This window comes from Epinephelus fuscoguttatus, linkage group LG5 (genome assembly GCF_011397635.1).
Source record: "Epinephelus fuscoguttatus linkage group LG5, E.fuscoguttatus.final_Chr_v1".
NCBI lineage: Eukaryota > Metazoa > Chordata > Actinopteri > Perciformes > Serranidae > Epinephelus > Epinephelus fuscoguttatus.
Window position 1 is genome coordinate 22,130,813 of NC_064756.1, and position 23,083 is coordinate 22,153,895.

Sequence of the window (23,083 nt, forward strand, 5' to 3'; positions counted from 1 at the left end):
AGGAACGCTCACTCTGCAGCCACATCTGGCTGCACACTGACTGGCAAGAAATGGACAAAAAAGCAACTGCTCAACTGAAAGAATCAGTCGACTGGGAGGAGAATCTGAATGATGATTTGAACCTTCAACTTTCGGGGAGCAGCCCCAATACTCTGCTTATAATGTTTACAAGTTGTGGAGAGTCAATAATCATAACCAGAGGGTCTCACACTGACCTTTAAGCAACATTTGAATCTTCTACTCTAAAAATATTAGCACTGTTAGCAATATTTAGGCTGAAAACTCCCCTTTTTTACATACAAGAATGGCAACTTATCATTATTTTCATTAGCAAATAATCTGACGATGGCACTGAATTACTCAATTTGTCGGACCAACACTTGAAAACCAAAATATATTCAGTTTACTGGCATAACGGAGAAGAAAAAGCGGAAAATCGCCCCTACTGACAGACTGGAAAAAGAGACTACTTGACAATGTTGCTTGAAAAATGAAAGCCTTAAATCAATTCTTAAAATATCTTAAGATTAATTCACTGTCAGTGTGTTTAAAAACAGTTGTGGAATTGTCTTAAATCAGGCTGGCAGAATCAGGCAGTGGTGGACAACTTTTTTACTGGGGAAAGATTACAGACCATGTTGAAAGCACTACTCACATTTTTTTTCTTAAAGTGCACATATCTCTTTTTCTTGAACACCTTTGCTGCAGAAATAACATTTGGCCCACAGCAGCCTCTCAGCCCTCAACCAGATATCAGTCAGAGATAGTGAGCAAAGGGAAGACAGGACACTGTAGCGCTATGAAAGAGACATCATTCATAAGCGTGTGTGTGTGTGTGTGTGTGCGCGTGTCAGCGCGCCCCATTTGCCACAGTTGCATGCCTTGTCAAGCGTGTCATTGAGCATTCATATGTTGTTTGACTGCTGATAGAATGGCAGGCATATTTATTAAAGAGTCAATGTGATGGGGACACCAGAGCAAGCATACTCACACACACACACGCACACAGAAATAAAACACACAATGCACTAATACACAGTCCACATCAGTGACATCTGCCTGTTTAACTAATAGAAGGCAAAAGCTTGATATTAAGCAGTCGAGGGACACACACACATACACACGCACAATAATACAGGGAGCTCAGCTTTCCCCCAGGCCTGATTGCCATCTCCATAGCTCCTTTTTAACAGGGCTGCCAATTGAAATTGAAATTGTATTCTTGTGCGTGTATTATCAGAGCTACCTCTCAGGGTTTTATACAGCTAAGAGGAGGGCTGGGGGGGCACACACACATGCACACACTCACAGGAAAGGATAATGCAGGGGTAAGTCAGGGGCTGTCACTCTTCCATGCAGAACACACAAGAGGGAACAAAACACAGACTTATGCTTCTATGCTTTCTATGTAATTTGGCATGCGCGCGCGCGCGCACACACACACACACACACACACACACACACACACACACACACACACACACACACACACACACACACATTGACGCATACATTCGTGGGTACACAAGCTGCCCCCACCCCTTTCCCCTCCCCAATGGAGGGGGCTCTACTTTAGCATAATCCCAAAATGGTGGAGAAAAGCAGTCCATTAAAAATGGGGCGAACAAATTCAGCACTTTATGTTTCTCTGAAGGGAGGGTTAAGTGCAGTCAATAAAAAAGTCAGAAAAAGGAGGAAGAAGAAAGGAAGAGGCTGATTTATAGCTGGCCTTTCTGCGCTCTGCGATAAGCACACTCACTCGACACACACACCTGTTCATATGTGGCCCTTATCTGACACCTGGTTACAGACAACACACAAGTGAGAGAGAACAAGAAACACTTGTGGGGCGAGAATTTAAGGACTAAGTGTCTTGAAAATTTGCAGCCCACAGACGTGAGTGCATCTCGTGATAACTTAACAGCATCATCATTTATCTTACAAAACAGGTGAACTGTCACTCTGCACCAGGGGTAACTTTTTATTAATAAGCACTTAGAGTTTAAGCACTAACCCCCAACCAAACACCACTTGTTTATCTTACACAGACAATTTCAAGTGATTCAATTTTGCCACCTTTATAAAAATGTGATTTTAATGGCTTGTTGAATTGGGAGGTCATTAAAAACATAACCAACATTAAATAAATGGGAGGGAGCAGAAGGGACAGATTATGGAAATCAGAGTCATGGTACCGGATCAAACAGTTTTGTGTGAGCTAATGACTTTCTGTTTTTTTGAATACTTTACTACTGTCTTTTTTTTCTAGAGCTAGACCGGTAAATCTGACTGAATGAAATATCAACTGCATTGGCTTATTGCAGATATATCGCTGAATACATCAGCTCATAAGTAATGTCTACCACACACTAGAACACTTTGAAAATCCTCCAAGAAGACTTAAGTCTGATGCCTGCTTACATCTAAAGACAATGTGAGTTTTTAGTCACACAATATAAGATTTCGCAAAGTCTTGGGATTCTGCAGGGTCACTACTTGCAAGACTACACCTAGACTCCTTTAAGAATATTTCCCATCCTGCTCCTTATGGAAAATATGACACCAAACTCCCTTAAGAAAATATGACATATTAACAATTCATTATGTGTCAACAAAAACACATAACTCTAAAAAAACAAACAAACAAACAAACAAACAAACAAAAAAGATAAAAGGCATCATATGTCAGTATTCTTGTCAGTTCTGTATCAATATAATCCTTATAGATAAACCATATTTGTGTGGGGCGTCGGTGGCTTAGTGGTAGAGCAGGCGCCCCATGTACAAGGGTGTTGCCGCAGCGGCCCGGATTCGACTCCAGCCTGTGGCCCTTTGCTGCATGTCACTCCCTCTCTCTCTCCCCCTTTCACACTTGTCTGTCCTATCAAATAAAGGCTAAAATGCCCCAAAAAATATCTTAAAAAAAAAAAAAAAACAACATATTTGTGTACAAACTTTACATTTTAGATTTTGTTGCTTCAGTTAGCTGCGCTAATTTAGAGATCTGTCACTAAAATAAGAGCTTGTTGGTGGATCAGATACACACCAAATTAAACATGGACTTATGTTTACTTCACAACTCCGCAATTTTCCACAGTCTAAGAAAAATGAGACTTGTACATGTTCTTGTGCCTGTCCTTCATGTTTACTGTCTACCTGGTTTACTGCTTCCTGTTTGGTGTGCAGCTATTGGTTGTTGACAGTGTTAACGTCATTGAACTTACAAAACTTACAATAATATTTAACATGTTTGATTTTGTCGGTACGTGAAGACGAGATAAAGACTGACACAAACAGCTCAGACTGAGTTTTACGACCACCTTACAACAACAATCAAAATCACTGGAGTGTACACCAACTGATATTAATCTCTCATGATCTTACTCCGGCATTAGAAATTAGTCTATAAGAGATGAAATCGCTCACAAAGTCTTTACTCGTAAAGCCAGCGTGAGAAAAAATTGCAGGACAGAAATACCAAACTAGGTCTGAGGTAATTTAGAAAAGTGTCACCATTTTTTCGTTTGTCACCAGAAGACAAATTAAAGGTTCCACTTAAACTCCCAAATATGGACATCAGTGTTGGCCTAAAATATCCAGAACAGAGTTTTGGGTGACACTTTGTCATCAACCATATGTTTTCTGTCAAATTTTGAATATGCAGGAAAAAAACTACTTTAGGCAGAAGTAGGCAGATGGGGCCTTGTGCCTGTGCTTAGGACCTAGCACATGTTCATATTTATTTTGCCATTAAAGAATCAAATCATGCATCAGTAGGTCATGGCTGAGGAACCATCTTCAACTCATTTTAAGCCAGCCAACTCAACCGATACCCAGATCCATCTGCGCATTTATTTAAACACACATATAACATCACAGACTGAGCGTGTCTCCCTACAGACTGCCCATATCTCCCTCTTCTCAGCCTATGCACACCAACTCAGTGCTGGAGGGAATTGAATGCCGGGGCCAAGTTTTAAAGTAAATTGACTTCTTTTTAGTGTGTTACATAGAGGGAGAGCGGGACAAAGAGAGGGAGAGAAAAAGCAAAAGGGAGACATGGAGAGCAATCAATTTCCCCGCGGTTTCTTCAATAGCCAGCGGTCCTTTTCATACCTCCCAATTAGAACCTTTCCTAATCAGAGAAATACCTCTCCATTATTGAGACGGAGACAATGACACTCCCCAACATTTCCGCCTGCTCCAAAACTCTGTAGATTGCAGTACCGGTACACAAAGAATAAAGCACTGGGCTATATGGCAGGGGGGCGGGGGGGATGCTTGTGTTAAAATCACATGTGGAAATCTTTTGGCTCTTCTTGCGGCCCCAGAAAAACTGATGGGGAACAATGGCAGCCCGGCACAGCATCTGTCATGGCACAATATAAAAAGATGATCTTGGCACCGAATGGACAAAAAAAAAAAAAGAGAAAGAACGAGGGAGAGGGAGGAACACGGGGGAATGGAGGGGAGGGGAAGGGGAGGGCCAGGCGAGAGGTAATTCATTTGCAAATCAGGCCCTGGCGCTCAGGTCTATTTCAAGCTGCCAGTGGGTGCCAGGAGTTAACAAGGTAATCAGTTTCAATCCTGCCCTTCAATTGTACATCACACCCTCATCCAGAGAATACCCAGGCCTTTCTATAGGGGCAGAGGGGGGAAAAAGCAATCTGGCTGCCGGCTGGCTGAACACACAATGCACACACACCTGAAGACAAGTGTGTACAAATACAGGCACCCATGTATTCGCGTACACACACACCTACATAGACAATTTATTAATAGCCGTGTTTCCACAACATGTCCTGACAAGCTACTGTACTCAATTTTGACAGTTGTTTAAGTTGTTTAATCAGTCAGAAAAGCTACATATGTGCAAGTTTTTGGTTACTAGGCTTCTGTATTATAAATTTATTTGAATACATTTAAGTATTTTGGGACACAAAACATTTAAAAATGTCTGAATAGGTCAAAGTTGCTGTAGTCTTGACATCTATTGATCAAAAAATAAAATAAAATAAGGTTAAATTCGGCATGAACGAAGTACTGAAAAATGTTGATTTATCCCAGTCCTTCTGTTTCTCTCCTCTCATCTTATTTCTTACTGTACATATGAATCTGTGTATGTGTCTGTTTGCTTGATTGTCAATTTGCCAGCGCTCTTGCCGGATTTTAAGGGCCGCTGGTGCCACAAAACCACAAAAATATATACAATCATAAGCTCTTTCTAGCAATTTTAAGTTGCTAAAAAGGCACCTGGGAAGACTTGCAGCTCATGTTTGTCATGTGTACTGTAACCCTCTTTGATTTAAACTAAATAACTGGATATTCGAAGTCTTCCTTTTCCAAAAATCCTCTATACACACACAAGGGGGAACAAGCCTGTTCTGAACCTAAAAGTGGTACAAGCAAAACACTAGAAAGAAAACAGCAAGCTAAATCTGCCCTAATCCTTTCTTCCTCTCTCTGTATTCCTCTCTTTAGCCTGTGTCAGCTGTAACCGGCTGGCCGAGAGGCAGTTAGCCCCGGTTAGTCGCTCATCTGCATAATCAATATGACAACCTTATTTTTCTGATGCAAACAGGATTTTGCTGCTGAGCTGTGTTTGTTGATGTGTGTGTGTGTGTGTGTGTGTGTGTGTGTGTGTGTGTGTGTGTGTGTGTGTGTGTAAGTGTGTGTGAGTGCCCAGTCTGCTCCTGGCCAGCCTCAGTCATGGCCCTCTTTAGCCTTAATTAGATTAGGTGCGATTATCCCAGCTCTACCTTACAAGTGTACAGGCGGGATAAAGTGGCCACAAAGGCCAGCCTGTCACAGGGAGCGGGCTCTGGTCTGCAGGTTATCAGGGTCCAGGGAGACAAACCACGTACATTGTTATTCATATCATCTCCACACCGTTTTCTACGATGCCTTTTTCACTTCTCTTCGTGCACTGATCCCCCCCAGCCCCCCACCCCCACCACCACAACCCCTTCCATGTCTGTGGTGTCAAACTGGCGTAATCACTGGCCGGGGTAAGTCTCTCTTTTTTTTCTCTCTTTCTGTCTGTCCGTCAGAAGACAAAACAACATGGCCCCAAGCGCTCTGCAGTCTGGCCTACAGGGAGAGATGTCAGGAGTGTGAGAGTGTGTGTGTCTGTAGACTTCAAGGAAAAGCGGTACAAAGAAAAGTTAACCCAAGTCTCACACTAATGCAAATAGACGAACGCGCACGGCACAGACTTACATGCGCACACAGATGCCAAGGACAGAGTGGCTGCAACAGCTCACACGTGCACCCTGCAAACAAAATCCTGCTCTGAAGACCACTTCATTCACACCAATTCTCGGACTGGGTGTTGCACCTCAACATGTTTTTGGTACCCAAATGCATCCAAAGCACAGTACTGAAAAACTATTAAGCACTAAAACCTGGCATTGAATGTCTGGTCAGATTCATAATCTTGTTTACTTGCTCTGTGATGAAACAAGACCTGATTTACATTAACGCTTTGCCAAGTTAAGACCATTTTATCAAGGCAAATTTCAAGTTTGTCTTTTCAGTTTTCAGTAAAACTAAATTTAGGCCTCATTTGGTACGGGAGCAGAAATGTTTTATAGAAAAAACATGTTTATATTTCTCAAATTAAGATTTAAAAAAGTATTGTATCAGTAGTGGCCCTACTCAGTACTCACTGTGCATCAAAGATCATAACATAGACTATGACCATATAAAAACTCCTCTCAACTTGGCACATGTATACCTGCAAAAATGTGCGTGCCATAACATTGGCTCCGACTGCATTATTCCTTCTGATTAATATGTGTTTGAAAATTTAACGAGATGATTTGCTACTCTGTTTCATTATATGAAATGCTCCACCGTTTGCCCTCAAAACGTTTTCCACACAGAGCCGAGTGTGTACGGGAAGAAAAAGAGGTGAATTATTTCACTCACTGATGATTAGACAGCAGTGCCCAAAGTATTTATACACAACTGTGCATACTTTCCATGCTGTCAGATGTGGGCATAGAAAAGGGCAGAAAGAGAGAGGCAGGGGCACGTAAAAAGGAGAAAAGGGCTGAAAGATAGTAAGAAACTGAGAAAGATGGATGAGAAGTAAAATAAAGAAAGGAAAGTGTATGGGAATGCAGATTGAAAGAGGAACGTTTGACCAAGGCTTCTAGACCAGAAATAAAATGAATGAGTTGGCCGCATGTAAACTGTGTTTTTGGGGATATTTTAAAAATCTATCCACAAACAATTTTTTTCCTGTCCATATTAATGATTCTGGGGAGCATTTAAAGCTAACAAATATTATTTTGTTTTCCATACATGAAGAGTTTTGTATCATGTGCATAACAAACATTTAATCATCACTTGGTTTTTTTGCCAACATTCGCCAGATTGTGACATATTGGTATTGCATCATATTCTGAGAATGATTCTAGCCCAAACCCAAGTAGAGCTGACGTATCATACAACCCTGATTCCAAAAAGGTTGGGACATAAATAAAGAGAACGCAATGATTTGCAAATCTTCGTTGACCTATAAACAATTTAATACAGTACAAAGACAAGATATTTAATCTTCAAACTGATAAGCATCATTGTTTTTTGCAAATATACATTCATTCTGAATTTCACGCCTGTGCAATGTTCCAAAAAAGCTAGGACAGGGGGGCGTTTACCACAGTGTTTCATCCCCTTTTTCTTTTAACAACACACACTTAGCATTTGGGAATTGAGGACACTACCTGTTAAAGTTTTGATAGTGAAATTTCTTTCTCAAGATTCGCAAACGGGCCCCCTATAAAAGATTTATAGACTGTCTTTGTGGAAGAATGGGCCAAAATCCCATCTGAACACTGATTTTTATGGATTCAAATGTAACAATTTCTTAATCAGTGTAGTTTTAATAAGTTAATACCAACATCTGATCTAAAGTTTATGTGAATAGCTGCATTGGAAAAATGTGTAATTAAAAAAAAAGTGTTCTAAATAGAAATTATTGCATTCAGCTTTTATTTATGTTTTACACAGCGTCCCAACTTTTTGGGTCTGGAGTTGTAACAATAAAAAGACTGTATATGCTCTAATGTCAAAAAGTGGACAGCAGAAAAGAGCCATCAGTATGTGTGTGTCTGTGTGTGCGAGTGAGTGAGACACAAGGTAAAATAACTCTATTAGAGAACCGCAGGGACTGGGCTGGCGAGAGAGCCAGACAGAGCACATGAGAGTGAAGGAGAGCAAGAGTGAGTGAGACATTAGTACAAATGAATTAAACATCGGCCCAGAGATCTAAACTTCTGCTGAAAAAGTGGCAGGCTAAATGGGTGGGAGGGGAGAGGAGGGAGAGAATGAGAGAGAGGAGGAAGGCTTCATAACTTTCCGGTGGCTTCTCAACATTCAATATGAGCTGTGTATCGGTGGCACAAATAAGTGCTCCCATCCCTCAGTCATCACAGTTATGCGCGCGCACACACACGCTTGTATGATTGGTAACTGCGCTCGTAACTCTTTTGTTTCATTTCTCTGCGAAAGAAAACGGAAAGAAAAAATGGCAGCCGATGTGAAACCTCCGCTGAGAATGATTGTTATATGCTCCTCTCAAGCAATATTTACTTCCACAACTGAGTCATGGTACTTAACTATATGTCTGGAGCGCTGTTTACCCAGTCTGAAGGAGGTATTCTTGTAATGATCAATGCCATTAGGCAAGACCTGCAGAGTTGTGCTTCTGTCTCAGAGCAGCAGAGGTCAAATGCATGACGAAAGGTACTCTCTGCTAACTGAAAACTCGCCTCTGCTCCTCTATGTTACTTTGTCTGCTCCCTCCAACTAAAAAAGAACATTTCTTTATATAATGTATTCTCACTCTCAGCCTTTCTCATAAAGACTTCAGTCAACACCTTTCCTTGCCCCTGGTGCAGATGAATAAGCACTGGAGTCTGGAGAAAATTAAACATTAACGGTGTGTCTCTTTTACACATCATTCTCCATAACAATCTTCTCTTTTAGCTCCCCTCCCTGCCTTCACCACCACTCTGCTTCCTCCAACCAAAACTACCCGACTTCTCCAGCGAGAGGGAGCGAGAGAGAATATACTGAAGGCAGAAAAACATATTTTGTCGACAAGCACATTTACATAACCCTCCTAAATCGGAGCTGGCCTGTCATGTTTGCTGCTCATAACCTGCTGCTTATAATCCTGCCTGCATCCTCTTCTGATCCATAAAGCTGAGCAGCCAGCCACTTCAACAGCAGCCAGGACTGCCATCACTAGCTGCTGCTCCTGCTAAGACAGGGCTGTAAAAAGGAGGAGAGGAGAAGGGAGGAGAGGAGAGGGGGAGAAGAGGAGAAAATAAAAGAGAGGAACAGGGTAATTGGATTGGGGGGATCTTCTATTTGGCCGGGTCTGGTCTCTGTCATCATGCTCCAGGCCTGGCTTCTCTCAGTGCCTACAGCAGATCTCAAACGCATCAACACACACATAGACACACACACAACTCTAAACAGCACTGAACGGCTACCCAGTTCAGGAGGCAGACTGTCCTGTGCACAGCTAAAGCCTGTAGGGCGTCCAGTGAATTTTTTTTTTTTCATGTGTGTGAGTGTTTGCATACTCCTTTAACAACTCACTAAATGGTTAAACAGATTACAGAGCGCACTAAGTGGATTGTCACAGCTCTCTATCGCTCGCTCAGGGTGTCTCTCCTGCGATTAAAAGTGGCCAGATTTCTCTTTCTCTCTCTCTCTCTACACACACACACACACACACACACACACACACACAAATCTGCACACAAAACAGAGAGAGGTCAATCTCAGGCACAGACAGCATTTCCTGTAGTAACTGACTGTCAGGACGACAAAAGAAAAACTGTTTGTGATTATTTTCCACTACTCTTAAACTTCTCTAAAAATAAATAATTTTTTTTAAAAATACAGAACTGCACGCACTAAACACATGTACATCTAATATTCCCGAATATTCTAGTAGTATAATAATTAGGGACGAGCATGATTACGCTATTTGGATGTCAGTATTTTGAGTATTTTATTGAGTAATCGCTGCTTAATCGCTAACACATGAGCATGACTTTTTTATTTATTTGTTTTACTACTTAAAATGGGTAAAATCGTATTTCACTGTAAAGCTGCCTGCAGTGTATCAGTCCACTCAGCACCTTCTTGCCCTGCTGTCGCTCTCTCTGTTTATCATGAGGCTACTGCTGCAGGAGTGTGAGCTCCACACCAGGGGCAGTATTTAAGAGTCGCACAAACATACACAGTGACAGGGCTAACTGTTAGCATCGCACAGCTAATGTTCCCTAATGGTTATTAATGGGTTTAAGAACAGAGTCAGGCCGTTTCGGTGTCAGTGTGAGTTTGTAGGATCCGATAAATGGCTCAGTGTGAGATATTATCTGCTGCTGGTGTGTTAGCTTGTGCTAACCGGGTGGATGTTGAGCTGACCGAGTGGAGAGTGGCTCCTGACTGCTGAGACAGCCAGTCTGTGCTGTGTCTAGCCTATGTGACAGCAGATTTTTGTTGTGTTAACTTTGAATTTCTGGTTTAGTAGGCTAACTGAAGCCTGGTTCTTTCATAATTGTTATGCCATACTGCACTTGTTTTCCATTGTTGGCCAAGTTGCCTTCCTTTTCTTAGGTAAGATTGTTTTTAATGCAAGTACTCAAATAAAGAAGTTACTCAAAATGCGCATCCTTAACAATAATCATCATCCTCACTGACTGTTTCTTTAGTTTTTTGTTGAGTACAGCAATTATCTTTCCTGATAACATCTGTGGCAAAACTAGGGCTGTACCTGACTCATTAGGCCGTTAAATAGGAAATTTTCAACAATTTGGTTTTGAGTTTGAACGGGCTACATAGTACATTCAGTGTGACAGTGGCTTTCACGTGATATAGTAAACAAGCTAATTGCGCTAACAACGGATTGGAAATGCGCAACAAATTTTTTTGCCAACACTAGATATCAAACAAAAGCCAGAGACTGTGTAATTTTAGGTATCCGTGAGCTGTAAATTCACCACTTTCAAGCAGTAGAGAGAAGATAATGTTAACTCCGTGCCTTGTCCACGCTGACTGTACCAAACAGTAGCACGAAAATCAAGAGCGCTCACTGCACAACAAAATCTGGGGACCAAAACACCCCCAGAAGTACACTGCACAGCACACTGAGTCAAGAAAAAAATAAAAATAAAATAAAAGACTGCTTGACTTGAAGCAATCTCAGTTGGGTCTCCCACTGATGATTCAAATCTCTGACTTTCAGGGGGCAGCCCTAGGTCAAACCCATTTAAAGTTTTAGCAAACTGGAATACAGCTAATCCTTTTCTGGACTAATACAAGAACATTCAGCACATACCTTTCATCTAACTACCATTGATTTTATCCTAGATTATGCATCAGATACTGCCTGTGTTACTCTGCTCGCTCCGACGTCCTGTATCTTTCATCATTCAGGGTTTAATTAAGATGCAGTAAATGACCAAGGAAAATGTTGGTTGATTGAAAGTTGACCTTTTCCTCCAGTTATTTCTCTATTATTTTCTTGTGTCTTGCAGAAGAAGGGCTGATTAAAAAAACACAATGAACATTACCTGACAATCGCTAGTTCTATCTTAGACCCTCAAACCTGGCCTTGATTCCCATGGTAAAGCTCAAATTATACCAGCAGCGAGGGTCTGTGTGACATATATTTCCATCTACACAGCACATGATTGAACACGCTGGCATATGCCATGTGTGCTGTCTGCGTCTTTTTGGAGTATATCTGGCACTTAAGAGTCACTAGCATTCACCTGTATATACTGGCAGACTGGGCAGTACCAATGACCCTTTCATGACCCCCATTAGACCGATGAAGAACCAGGTTTGTCCTGCATCGCTGTGTAGGTATTAACAAGGTATTCATCTGCTTTTGTGTGTGTAAATAATTGTCCATCTAGTGAAGATCGAGTTGATGCAGCCAGGCTGTTTTCTATCCAATCTTTGCTCATTATCTGTGTGGAAAAAAAGCAGCTAATGACTATATACAGCCATGGGCCAAGAAACACTACAGCTGCACCGCTCTGTGTGCGCATGTGTTTGTCTACTGGGACCTGTGTGTATGTATGTGCACTGTCCATCCTTTGCATTTAGGCATCACTCCTATCCAACCACCCAGCCCCCATCCAAACTACACACACACACATCAACACATCACACAGACCTACTCCTCTTCAGCTTCACCCATGTCTCCTCTTGCTCCTGGCCACTAGGCTACCCCCCTTGACGCACACACAAATAATACACACACTTACAGCTCATTGATTTAAGTCAATGTGAGTGTATCCTAACCTTCCGAGGACGGTGTTTGAAGTCTCTCTTACCTCCCCAGACCCGCTCCCAGAGCCAGACACAGCCTACAGTCCTGCAAGAGTGCAGACAAACACACACATACACACACACCAGCAACAGCAGCAGCAGCAGCAGCAGCAGCTAGTGGTCCCATCCACACCACCCATACACACACTCCCAACAGGCTGAGAGGATGCCGCAGGCAGGGGCTACATATTGCAAACACACACACAAACACACTTACTTTCTCTGTGTATTACCAACACTAATGAGCTGATAGATGTTCAACAGAGGCAAAGAAGCAGACAATCATTTCCTCGGAGTGAGGCAAGGAGGGAGAGAAAATCAACAGCGGTGAGCGTGAATGTGTGTGTGCTTGTGTCTGGGGTCTTGTTTTATTTTCTCTCTGCCTCACAGCCTCTAGGCTTCCAGAGGTTAAGGCTGAGCGATGGAGCAAAGCTAGCCAAACTGAGGCCTGCGGGTCCTGCCGGGACCCCTGTGGTGAGGCTAGGTTCTGTTTAGCTTGTCAGGGGAAAACACAGTAATGAGAGGAATTACTAAACAATCACATTCACAGAGAGAGATGGGAATGGGCGGGTTGGTGGGGACGGCTCTGCGGACAAAAGTGTCAAGAAAACGCTTTATTTTAAAGACTTCAAAAAGAAACCCCACCCTTGTAAAATAAGCTATTTTACAAGTGCGAACAATGGATGCTGTTGAAGTGCTGCCCCGCACTAGCAGAGAAAAACTCCTAAATGATTCTTTCATAGACAAAGACATCAAAAAAAGCTTTAATGAATTGTAGGCAGTCATTTCATTTCTTTAACCCTAAGCTCATTATACCAACTCCAGTTTTACATGCACAGGGAAAAGACGGCTCTCTGATGCCATCAGAGGTCTCCACGCTGCCCTCTGTGCCTCCGCTGCCCAGCCTCTGCCTATTTCACACTCAAATGACATGAAATTGAGTCAGATGGACCAACAGTCCTCCTGTGACCTGGCACAGACAAGAAGTTCAGCCTAATTGGACAGACCTCTCTGATTGAGGATGTGGAGTGAGGCAGCCAGCCCACGTTCTTCCACTACCTTGGTGATCGGTTACAGAGGAAAGCAAAGAGGTCGACACTGCCGAAGGGAAAGGGTGAAGACTTCTCTTGAAAGCAGACAAATTCTTTGAGAAAGGAGTTGAGTTTGAGGAGGGTGACGGACATGAAGAAAGAAAAGAGTGAGAGTATGCATGTGTGTGTGTGTGCATTAAAATACGATAAAACCCATCACAACTGGACTCTGACTGTACTACATCCTCACCAAATTCCTTCAAGCCTGATCAAAGCCAAAATCTCTGCAGCTTAATTATGCCAAAACATTTTAAAACAATGACTTGTAATTAAAAAATATTCTCAAAAATCTGTCTGTGGAGAAAGAGCCGTCTGTTAACTGTAGATTCTACATTTCTGCTAATTAATTACAGGTGGGAATTGGGTCTGAACATCAGATGAAGAACGCTGTTACATTCAAATTATACTTCTGTCAATTATCTGCCTGGGGGCAGATGTGCACTTGTCAACACAACACACTGTTTGTTTCTCCTGCTCAAACACTGACAAGTAGTATTCATAATAATCAAACCTGACCTGACTCGAGCCAAACTGAGTTAAGAGAAAGTATCAGGTCCACTTACATGCAGGTTGAGAAACATAGATAAGTTGTGTGTATGTGTTTTAATTAATGTACAACAGCAGGGTCCCTACAGCTTAAGGCAAGATATATTTCAGTTTTGACACTTTTTACTGCTATTTGGAATTAAATTTAAGACCAATTTTTCAACAACCAAAACTGAAGTAAAAAATACATGAACCCAGGGGTGAAAATTAACACACGCTAAGCGCCAAATGCAGGTAGATTATCTATTTGGCAACTAAATCTCGGAAGGCTATCTGCCACATTGGCAGGTAAATGTTTGTACCAAAATAGTCATGTAATAAATTATATATATAATAGCTATTTGACGGTGGCTAATAGCAGACCGACGCTCTGTTTGTTGTGTGTTGCACCTTAATTGCTCCCCACTGCATCAAGGAACCTGTAGGCTTACTCGGACGACGCGTGAGCACGTAGGCATATCGCGCGCCTAGATCCATGATCTGCTTCAAGTAGCAAGCAAGCTATCACCGCGGGCGTCACGTGGCAGATTACCAGGTGTAAGTAAACCACCAACAAAACGAAAAAACACTGACGAGGACGAAGCTGAAGCTGTAATGTTAGAGAAAAAAAGAAAGTTTTGTGAGAAACTTAGGTTCGGCAATAACGGCATTTCAAGAGGCTGGCTACACTACGATGCTGAGGGTGCAGTAATAAGCTGTAATGTATGTCAGCAATATGCTAAAGAAAATGATTTTTGTTTTTAAAAACAGATAGTAACAATTACTTTGAGACTCTTCAATGCAACTTTAGAATAAAAAGATTCATAAAATGCTACTTCCTATGTCTTGGTATTTTAAGACTTTGAAAGATTTAGGGTTTAAGACATTTTAATACCTATTAAAGCCTTGTTTTTAAATTCATTAATTCAATGCCTTTTAAGACTTTTTAGGGATCCACAGAAGCCTGAATACTATGATCATTGTTTTTGAGGACAACAAGGAAGAGATACGTCAGGATTTTGCTCATCTTTGTAATTTGTCTCTGGTATGTTTCAGTGAATCCCAAGGGGTACATGGAAAGACTGTTGAGAAGCTAAACTAATTTGGGGGAAAAAAAAAAAAAAAAAATCATAATTTGATTTTTTTTTTTTTTAAATCACACATTTATTTTTATACGAGCTGCACTCCTCAGTTTCCCACCAAACTGGGTCAGTTGTAGCACATTATCATCCAAATTCTGCAACTAAGACTGTGTGGAAACTAGTTAGCAAGCATGCAGAGACATAAAAATGGATGCAAACTAATGCATAAATGGTTAAAGTGTTAGTTTCTACCACTCCAAGTGATGACAGTATAAATGCAAACTTGACTGCACCATGGCAGAAAAAAAAGCAAAACCTAAACCTCAGCAACTCAAGAATCTATTATGTCTTGTAAAAAAAAATACTAATTAATTAAACAAACTATTCAAAATTATGATGGGTGGTGTTGATGAAGGGGTGCTTGAGCACATCTGACAGGGTTACAGTGGTATGTCAGACAAAAAAAAAAAAGGTTGGGAACCACTTGCATATTTAACTCGGTGCCAAATATACAACAATGCACAATATTGTGTATTGTGAGAGCTCTTTTGTTGACAAATCTATGATTGAACAGAAAAAAACGAATAAACAGTTTTAGGGCTGGTTAAATTATTGAAGGAACCTCTTAGTTCTCTCTGTAAATACAAAGCCAGAAGATTACACAGAGGAAAGCTGACCTGCTGACCCTGTACACTGGTATGGGTAAATACACACACTCACACACACACCAGAACCCTATAATCACCCACTTACCCTTTGCCACTGGTGAAAGGCAACAAGATCTCTTAACAACAGCTCGTCTTTTTCAATCAATTTTGCATGAAAACATGCCGCTGGAGCACCAAGTTGCCTGCTGTCATACTAGAGGAGTGTTAAATGTTTAATGACGACAACACCACACACGAGCGCGCACACGCAGAGTCAGTGTCAGGGTGCCGCTCTGAGGGGCCCCTCTTTCATTCTGACAGACACTATAAAGCTCCTGAGCCTCTTCCCCACCCCGCCATCAACATCGCACTGCTTCACTCCTCTCCTACCACCCAGCAAGGAAACCTGGATGTAAATGAGGTTGGAGTGTTACAGTGTGTGTTTGTGTGTAAGTGGTGCGGATCAGAGGCTTACATAAAGACCCTACCCCCCATCACCTTTAAGTTTAAAGGAAGAAGAACAGGAAAAGGCAGAGAAAAAAGGCGAAGATAGGCAGGATATACTGCAGGAAGTCTTGTTTTAAATATTCCTGAAACATCTCACTGCTTCTGCCTTTCTTCTGTTGAAGAAACTCTAAACTCCTGTGGGAGAATCTGGGGAATAACAGGAACATCCATGTCAGGCAGATTTTGGACGCTGATAACAGCAAATCAAGGTCCACAGGTCGACTAATGTCATTTAAATTTTACTCATTAATTTCATTGTAAGTGTGATGATAGAGACAATTAAATTCTTCTTTAAAATCTTTCAGCATATCACAAAATATACATCAATTTAAAATAAACCAGAAGTTGCAATATCGGAGCCCAAAATATACAGGTTCCCCGATTGCCTAGGGCAAGTGAAATGCTACGTTGGGCTACTAAATCAAGCGAATCACTTGCTCACTTGGGTAGGTTTTAAAAAAGAAATTTTTTTCCAGAGCTGATGATAGACGTTGCTGAGGACTGAGCCATACTGCTTCCTTCCCATCTTCGTTAAGTCCCATCTTCAATTATTCTGGAAACAGGAGTTTAGGGCGGTGGCATTAAGCCCCGTTTCCACCACTTTCGGTATGGTACCTTTAGAATCAAAAGTAACCCTTTGGACAAAGTAGCTAGACCCTAGTTAGCTTAGCGTTTCCACTGCAAACAGTATTCTTTCATGCTCCGCCAAGCACTCACTGTACTTCCTTTTTTATTAGTCTGCACCTCGTTTATCATCCACAGAACGAGGCTATACATCGACATTTTCAGATCAAAAAAGATCAGGCTGCAGTGAAAGTCTTTCTTGATGGGATATTTCAAAATAGCGGGTTTGTGCATTTGGTCCTTCTCAGGCAAGCTCAGGGGGTTAGTGTTGCCGAAGTCACAGGAACAACGCTCGATGCTTTTGAAATGATGCTTTTTTTTTTCTCCAAGTGAGGATCAGAATATATGCAGTTTAAATAATCCAGTTGAAATGAATCTGTATGTTTAAACGCTTGAAGATCCACTCATTACTAAAAGTGTATGTCATCCAAGAGAGACAATAAAAACTGATGGAATAATCAAAGTTGTGATATTGGAATTTCAGGTGTTGATGGATTCCTGTCGTCAACTTATACCTTGAGTAAAATTACTCCACCTTAAAAGTCACCAGCAGTCGGCCCAGCAAATTAAGCTATTTTCCTCAGTCTACAGCTGCTGCAAGAGGCAGCAAAACATCCTTTCATGTTATAGTTACAGTTCACTAATAAAACTCTCCACAGTATGAACAGTGGTTACATGAGCTTCAAAACCAGGCACAACTCGGCCCTGAGCAGAGTGACCGTCCGCTATTGACCAATCAACAAACTGCAGTGTTCACAGCTCCACCTTTTAGTACTAGATCTGTGTGCTAGGTACCCCAACAGAGGGGTGACCAAACATGGGGACGGTACAGAACGGTCCCATTGGTACCATCCACAACTTTTCACAGTGGAAATGTAAAAAAAGTGTACTGAACTGAACTGTATGGTTATGGTACGTATGTTATTTGATAACCATTAATCAATACAACAATGTGTAAAGGTGCAAGTAAAACTTGACTTTGGGCAAGTATATTTCTGACCCTCTGGCCCATCCAGGCAAGTGAAAAACCACTGAACCCTGAATATGGTGTATTTTTATGTAAGAAGCAGATCACTTTAACTTCCTGAGGCAGAGCACATCTTTAGTGATTACCTAATACTGTTCCAGCAGATGTGAAACTCATGTTAAAACAACCAAAACAAGTATATCTTTTAAACAGTCCACCCCCTCCACCCACTGTGATTCTTTTTCTTTTCCACTGCAATTCTTTCTGTAACTGATATTTGTGAATTACAGAAGCAACAATCCTTAAGACTGTCATTTAATGCCTACTTGAAGTGACAAAAAACCTGCACATTATTATTTGTTACAAGATTATTATTTGTCTAATCAAAAATACCAAAAAAAACAAACCAAAACAATGTGCAAACAGTGAATAAACCATCTTTAAAGCCCAGACAGGAGGATAGACAGTTTGAAATATATTAACACTGCCACAGGTGGAAATGCAAACACACGCACACACACACAAACTTACTAAGTATATGAGCTCTCAGCCGCACACACAGACAAGCTAAAGCGGGGTCAGAGACAAAGGCAGAGATTCCTATCGATGCTGAAGGATATTGAAGCCTTAATAAGAAAATAGATATAGTCTGCTGGCCTTAACATTTCACTGTTAGCTTTATTTGTTTTACTGATACGCATCTAAGAAAGGCAATATGTAATAGCTTCAAATAAATGGAGCACTTTTCCTTTAAAGGCAAATTTCCATGTTCTGTTCACACAGAGAAATCTTGAGCCACAAAGTCTTCACTGATGACCACTGAAGCCTCAATATGGATGAAGCTTTTTATTATCAACACATCAGTTCTATCTTCTCTACTAACAAGTACTTAACTTATGACTTGTGGATTATTTAGTGAAAGACCGTTTACATTTACAAACTGTGTAGTTACAAAATAAACAAGAAACCATAGCTTGAATAATATGCGAATGCTTAACCCTCATTTCTAATTGTGTGCATGTTTTCTTCAGTTATATTTATGCGTAGTGCTTGCTAAATACATAAATTGAGTTGTGTTTTCTCAGTTAAGATTCCCTGTCAATGATACATTTTCTCAATAATTAGCTTTTACTTCTCTTAATGAGATACAGCACACACACACACGCAATTTCTAGAAAGAGTGCTGTGGCGGTTTGACAGTGGTGCAGTGTTTTTAGATAAGCTTCTTATGGCCGTTGCTACAGTGATAATTTTCATCATTTGATTCCACTGTTGCATCAAGAACACGTTCGAGGAATGGAGATCATTTTCAGTCAGATCAAAAGGTCGTAAAATCCTAAATTGCCATTTGACTATGAGTGCATATTTCTGTTAATAAATCCAATAAAAAGCCTACAAACTACTGCCTCAAAATGTTTTCTTTCAGACAGTTTCATACGCAAAGTATTCCTTTGTTTAAAAAACAAACAGCAGCGTCATCAACACCTGGATTCACCTTTGAATGTGTACTATAATTGACTTTTCAATCAGTGCAGTTAATTGTAAAGTTCTCTGTTAACTGACACAGACTGTGCCGTGAGTTTTACCATGGTTTACCTGGGGAGCCGAAGTCTCTTAAACTGACGTGTAGCACAGCAGCTGGTCCGCACCACTCATGGGATCCATAGTCTGATACACACATCTGTGCCATTCAATATGACAGACAACAACTGGGTACCAGTCATATTACAGTGGCCCCAAATCACATTAGAGCACACCGCGCTGGGGAGGGATTGAGGGTGCTATTCTGGTAGAGGCAAAGAGAGGCCTCTAAGGTCGTTTGACTCGTAGTGGAGTGTACCACTGTTTAAAGATCCACTACTCTAAACCTGTTTCTAGTGTGTATTACAGCCTTTAGAAGACGTAAGATTGCAAAGGAAGATGTCATTTGCCAGCATTTCTCACCTCAATAAGGAGCTCTCATTTATTGTGTTTTTTTCTTGGTATAAGTACCAACAACATCAGAGATGCATATGATGTTGTTATGTTTCTAGACTTATTGCGGCTGGGTGACAAGAGAGTGGAAAGTGGAGTTAAAGACATCAGACATCATCTGGTGACTGAAACATTTTCTAAAAACTGAATCAGCACTTCTACCTACTATCTATTCTTATATCCCTGTGACGTCTTCTCTTACAAGAGGGAATTATATCACATTACAAGGCCAGTGGAGCCTGGTGCTTGATTGCAAGGGGAAATGGAGGAAGAAAGGGAATGATGGGTTGATGGATGGAAGGATCAAGTGATGAATGGACAGACGGAGGAGCTGAGACTGAGCTCCATATTTACGTCTGTATTATGCTGACCAAAATGGTCGCCACTTGTGGAGCCTGCAGTTTAGATTGAGCTGGGCCAACCCAATGCCTGTTTGGTGTGTTTCTGTTTATCTGTACACGTATGCTCGCATGTACGAAATCATTCATCACTTACCCCTTTTTGTCTCCTTTGTCTTTACTCTTGTCCTTGTCTCTGTCTCTCCCTCTGTCCCTCTCCTTCTCTTTCTCCCTCTCCCGCTCGCGGCCCTTGCGTCGGCTCCGGTCCCGCTCCCTGCTGTAGCTGCGGCTCCTCCGGCGACTGCGGCTGCTGCTCCTTTTGCGGCTCTGGGTCCCTCGCCGGCTGCGGCTGCTGCTTTTACTACGCGAGCGCCGGTGGCGAGAATGAGACCTGGAAGAGATTAAAAGGTGACAAACATAGTTTACAGCTGATAATTCATCAAACTAATGTTTCTCCTAAATGAATAAAAAGTGGAATACTGGTAGTTTCTTCCACAAATAAGCCTTCAGTGTTAAATATCACCCACCTGTTCTAAGTTATATCCACTCTCTGCCTTGTCTACCTCTACTTCAGCTAATTATTGCCTGTATTACCCAGAATGCCTTTTGATCACTCGCAGAAACTGTGGCTGAGAATGTTTCACTTAGCTGTCAGTTATGCGTGTGTGTGGCAACAGTGACAGGAAACAGAAATAGGACTAGTAGAAGCAAAAGAGTGTGTTTCCACTGAGGAAACACATCTTGTGGATGTATTGCAGTGCATGTGATTCACAGTTGATTTCTCCCTGCAAGATTTTAAGACAGTATTGCAGGGCTATTCAATTACAGATTCAATTGGGCTGGATTTTAAAACCAGAAAATGTAGATGGACCAGACACTTTCAGCAACCTATTAAAATCTTTTTTTAGGTTTTGGTAATGTCAAATGCAAATGAATGTAGTAAAAAAAAAAAATAGCACTTTTGAAATTACAAAAAATAAAGGTCACATATCTGATACAGAAAAATAAAAAAAAGTGAAGAAACAGAATAAAAAGAGCTATCAATTCTATTAAAGCACAAGAACCATAACAACCACAACAATAAAAAGAAACCAATAACACTGTGTTGTCCATGTGCAACTCAACAGAGGTAAGAAGGAAGCGTAATGGCTCACTTGTTAGCTACTTCCAGACACTTCATGTAGGCTAGTTTCCATATTTTGTCATAGCGGTATATCCGAGTTATATATGCTGCGGCACACAGAGGGTGGTTCTGGGCTGGATGTGGCCTGCATTGTAAAGCTAATGCTAATGCTAACGCTTTAAACTCAAGTAAACCAGCAAACATTTATTCCTGTCTTTATTCTAGCACATACCTTTTATATGCTGTATAAACCTGCTGACAATAAAAGGCTTTTTTTTTTTTTGCTTTCAACATAGTTGGATTTTTGTTCATATATGAAAGACATGCTGCATGTGAACTCGGTCTCACTCCAAAGTCATCAAAACCCGGCACTTGGGCAGTGACTTGCTGCGTCAGAAACCAACGAAAAAAGGCATCCTTTAATGTCGACATGATACGCAGCTGACTGCTGTTATAGTTTGACGGCTCGCTGCAGTGTCGGGGGGAAACGCAGCGGGTCAAGACGGTGAAAGTCCGAGTGGGCCTGGCAGAAGGGGTGGTTGATGGGTCCAACAAACTTTCACCCCCGAGTGGTGTTTGTGTCCCGTAAGATTCTAAAGCCAAACCCTGTTCTTTTTATCCCAAACCTAACCATGTGTGTTTGTTGTTGAAGGGGGGGGGAAAAAAGCAATTCGCAGTGTTGTACCGATGTAGTGCTTTTATTTTGAAAGAGACCATGCATTAAATTTCCTGTGAAAACAGAAGTTTATCTTCAAAGAAGAGAACTTGACACGGTGTCCCAGAACGTCAACAACCATTTTGAGGGTACCCAAAAGTCAATGACCAAAACATCAATATGTGACGAGGAGATGAGCAGAACTGGAATTGAAACGAGAATCGACAAAATTGGTTGATAATGAAACATAACTCGATACCCAAAACCATCTTCGTGGGGATGGTGACATTAACACAGAAACACTCATATCTGTTAACAGAACCTAAAATAAAACTCAGTAGGATGAAACATTCCAAGAGTGGACAAATTCATCTGTCATTGGATGGAGCTAATAATATAGTTATGTGCAATCACATACACTGTCACAAACACACACACACACACACACACACACACACACACACACACACACACACACACACGGCCACAGTAGAAATGGAGCCAATTAGAGGCGGGCTCAGAGGAAGGCCTGTCCTCGGTATTGATCCTGACACTGGCCCTCTGGTCTCAAAAAGATTAACAGCAGGAGATTTACTTTGTTAGTTATGACACACAAACATATATACACACACAGTTACACACACATCATTTAAACCTCAACAAAAAGCAAATTGAAAATGTAACTCATGACTCAATATGGTGCTATACGCACAGAGACACAAATTACCAAAACATAAGCGCTTATTTATGTGCACATGACGCAGACAAAACCCTTCAACATACTTGGCTTGCGTGTGTGTTTGTGTGTGTTTGTGTGTGTGTGCTGGCATCCTGTGTCAGTGTACATGCGTGTGTGTGTGTGTGTGTGTGTGTGTGTGTGTGTGTATGTGTATGTGTGTGTGTGTGTGTGTGGCAAGGACCATGATTTGAAACCCCAGTAGAAATCGGCAGCTGAGATGCCGTTATTTTCCATCATCTATCATTTTATTGATTTGTCTATAAAAACAGTCAAACCTGCTGTCCACGAGCTTTATTGCTTTCCCCCCTTTATTAGTTTGCAGTTTGGGACATCCAGAGCTGTCTCTCTTCCGACAGAAAACTAATCATTTTCTTCAGACGCCTGTCACCCTCCTAACAGACAACACTCTGACAACTGTTGCAATCAATTAGGCTGGGGCGATTCT

The 23,083-nt window shown here is 41.4% G+C and overlaps 1 protein-coding gene across 1 annotated transcript in view; it reads right to left on the bottom strand.

Annotated features, from left to right (window-relative positions):
• The window catches only part of rsrc1 (arginine/serine-rich coiled-coil 1), a 136,144-nt gene that overhangs the window by 89,765 nt on the left and 23,296 nt on the right, over positions 1–23,083 (bottom strand). Inside the window, exon 4 of the mRNA XM_049577499.1 lies at positions 20,279–20,512. Within this exon, the coding sequence (XP_049433456.1) occupies positions 20,279–20,512 (234 nt within the window). The remainder of the gene's footprint in view (positions 1–20,278; positions 20,513–23,083) is intronic.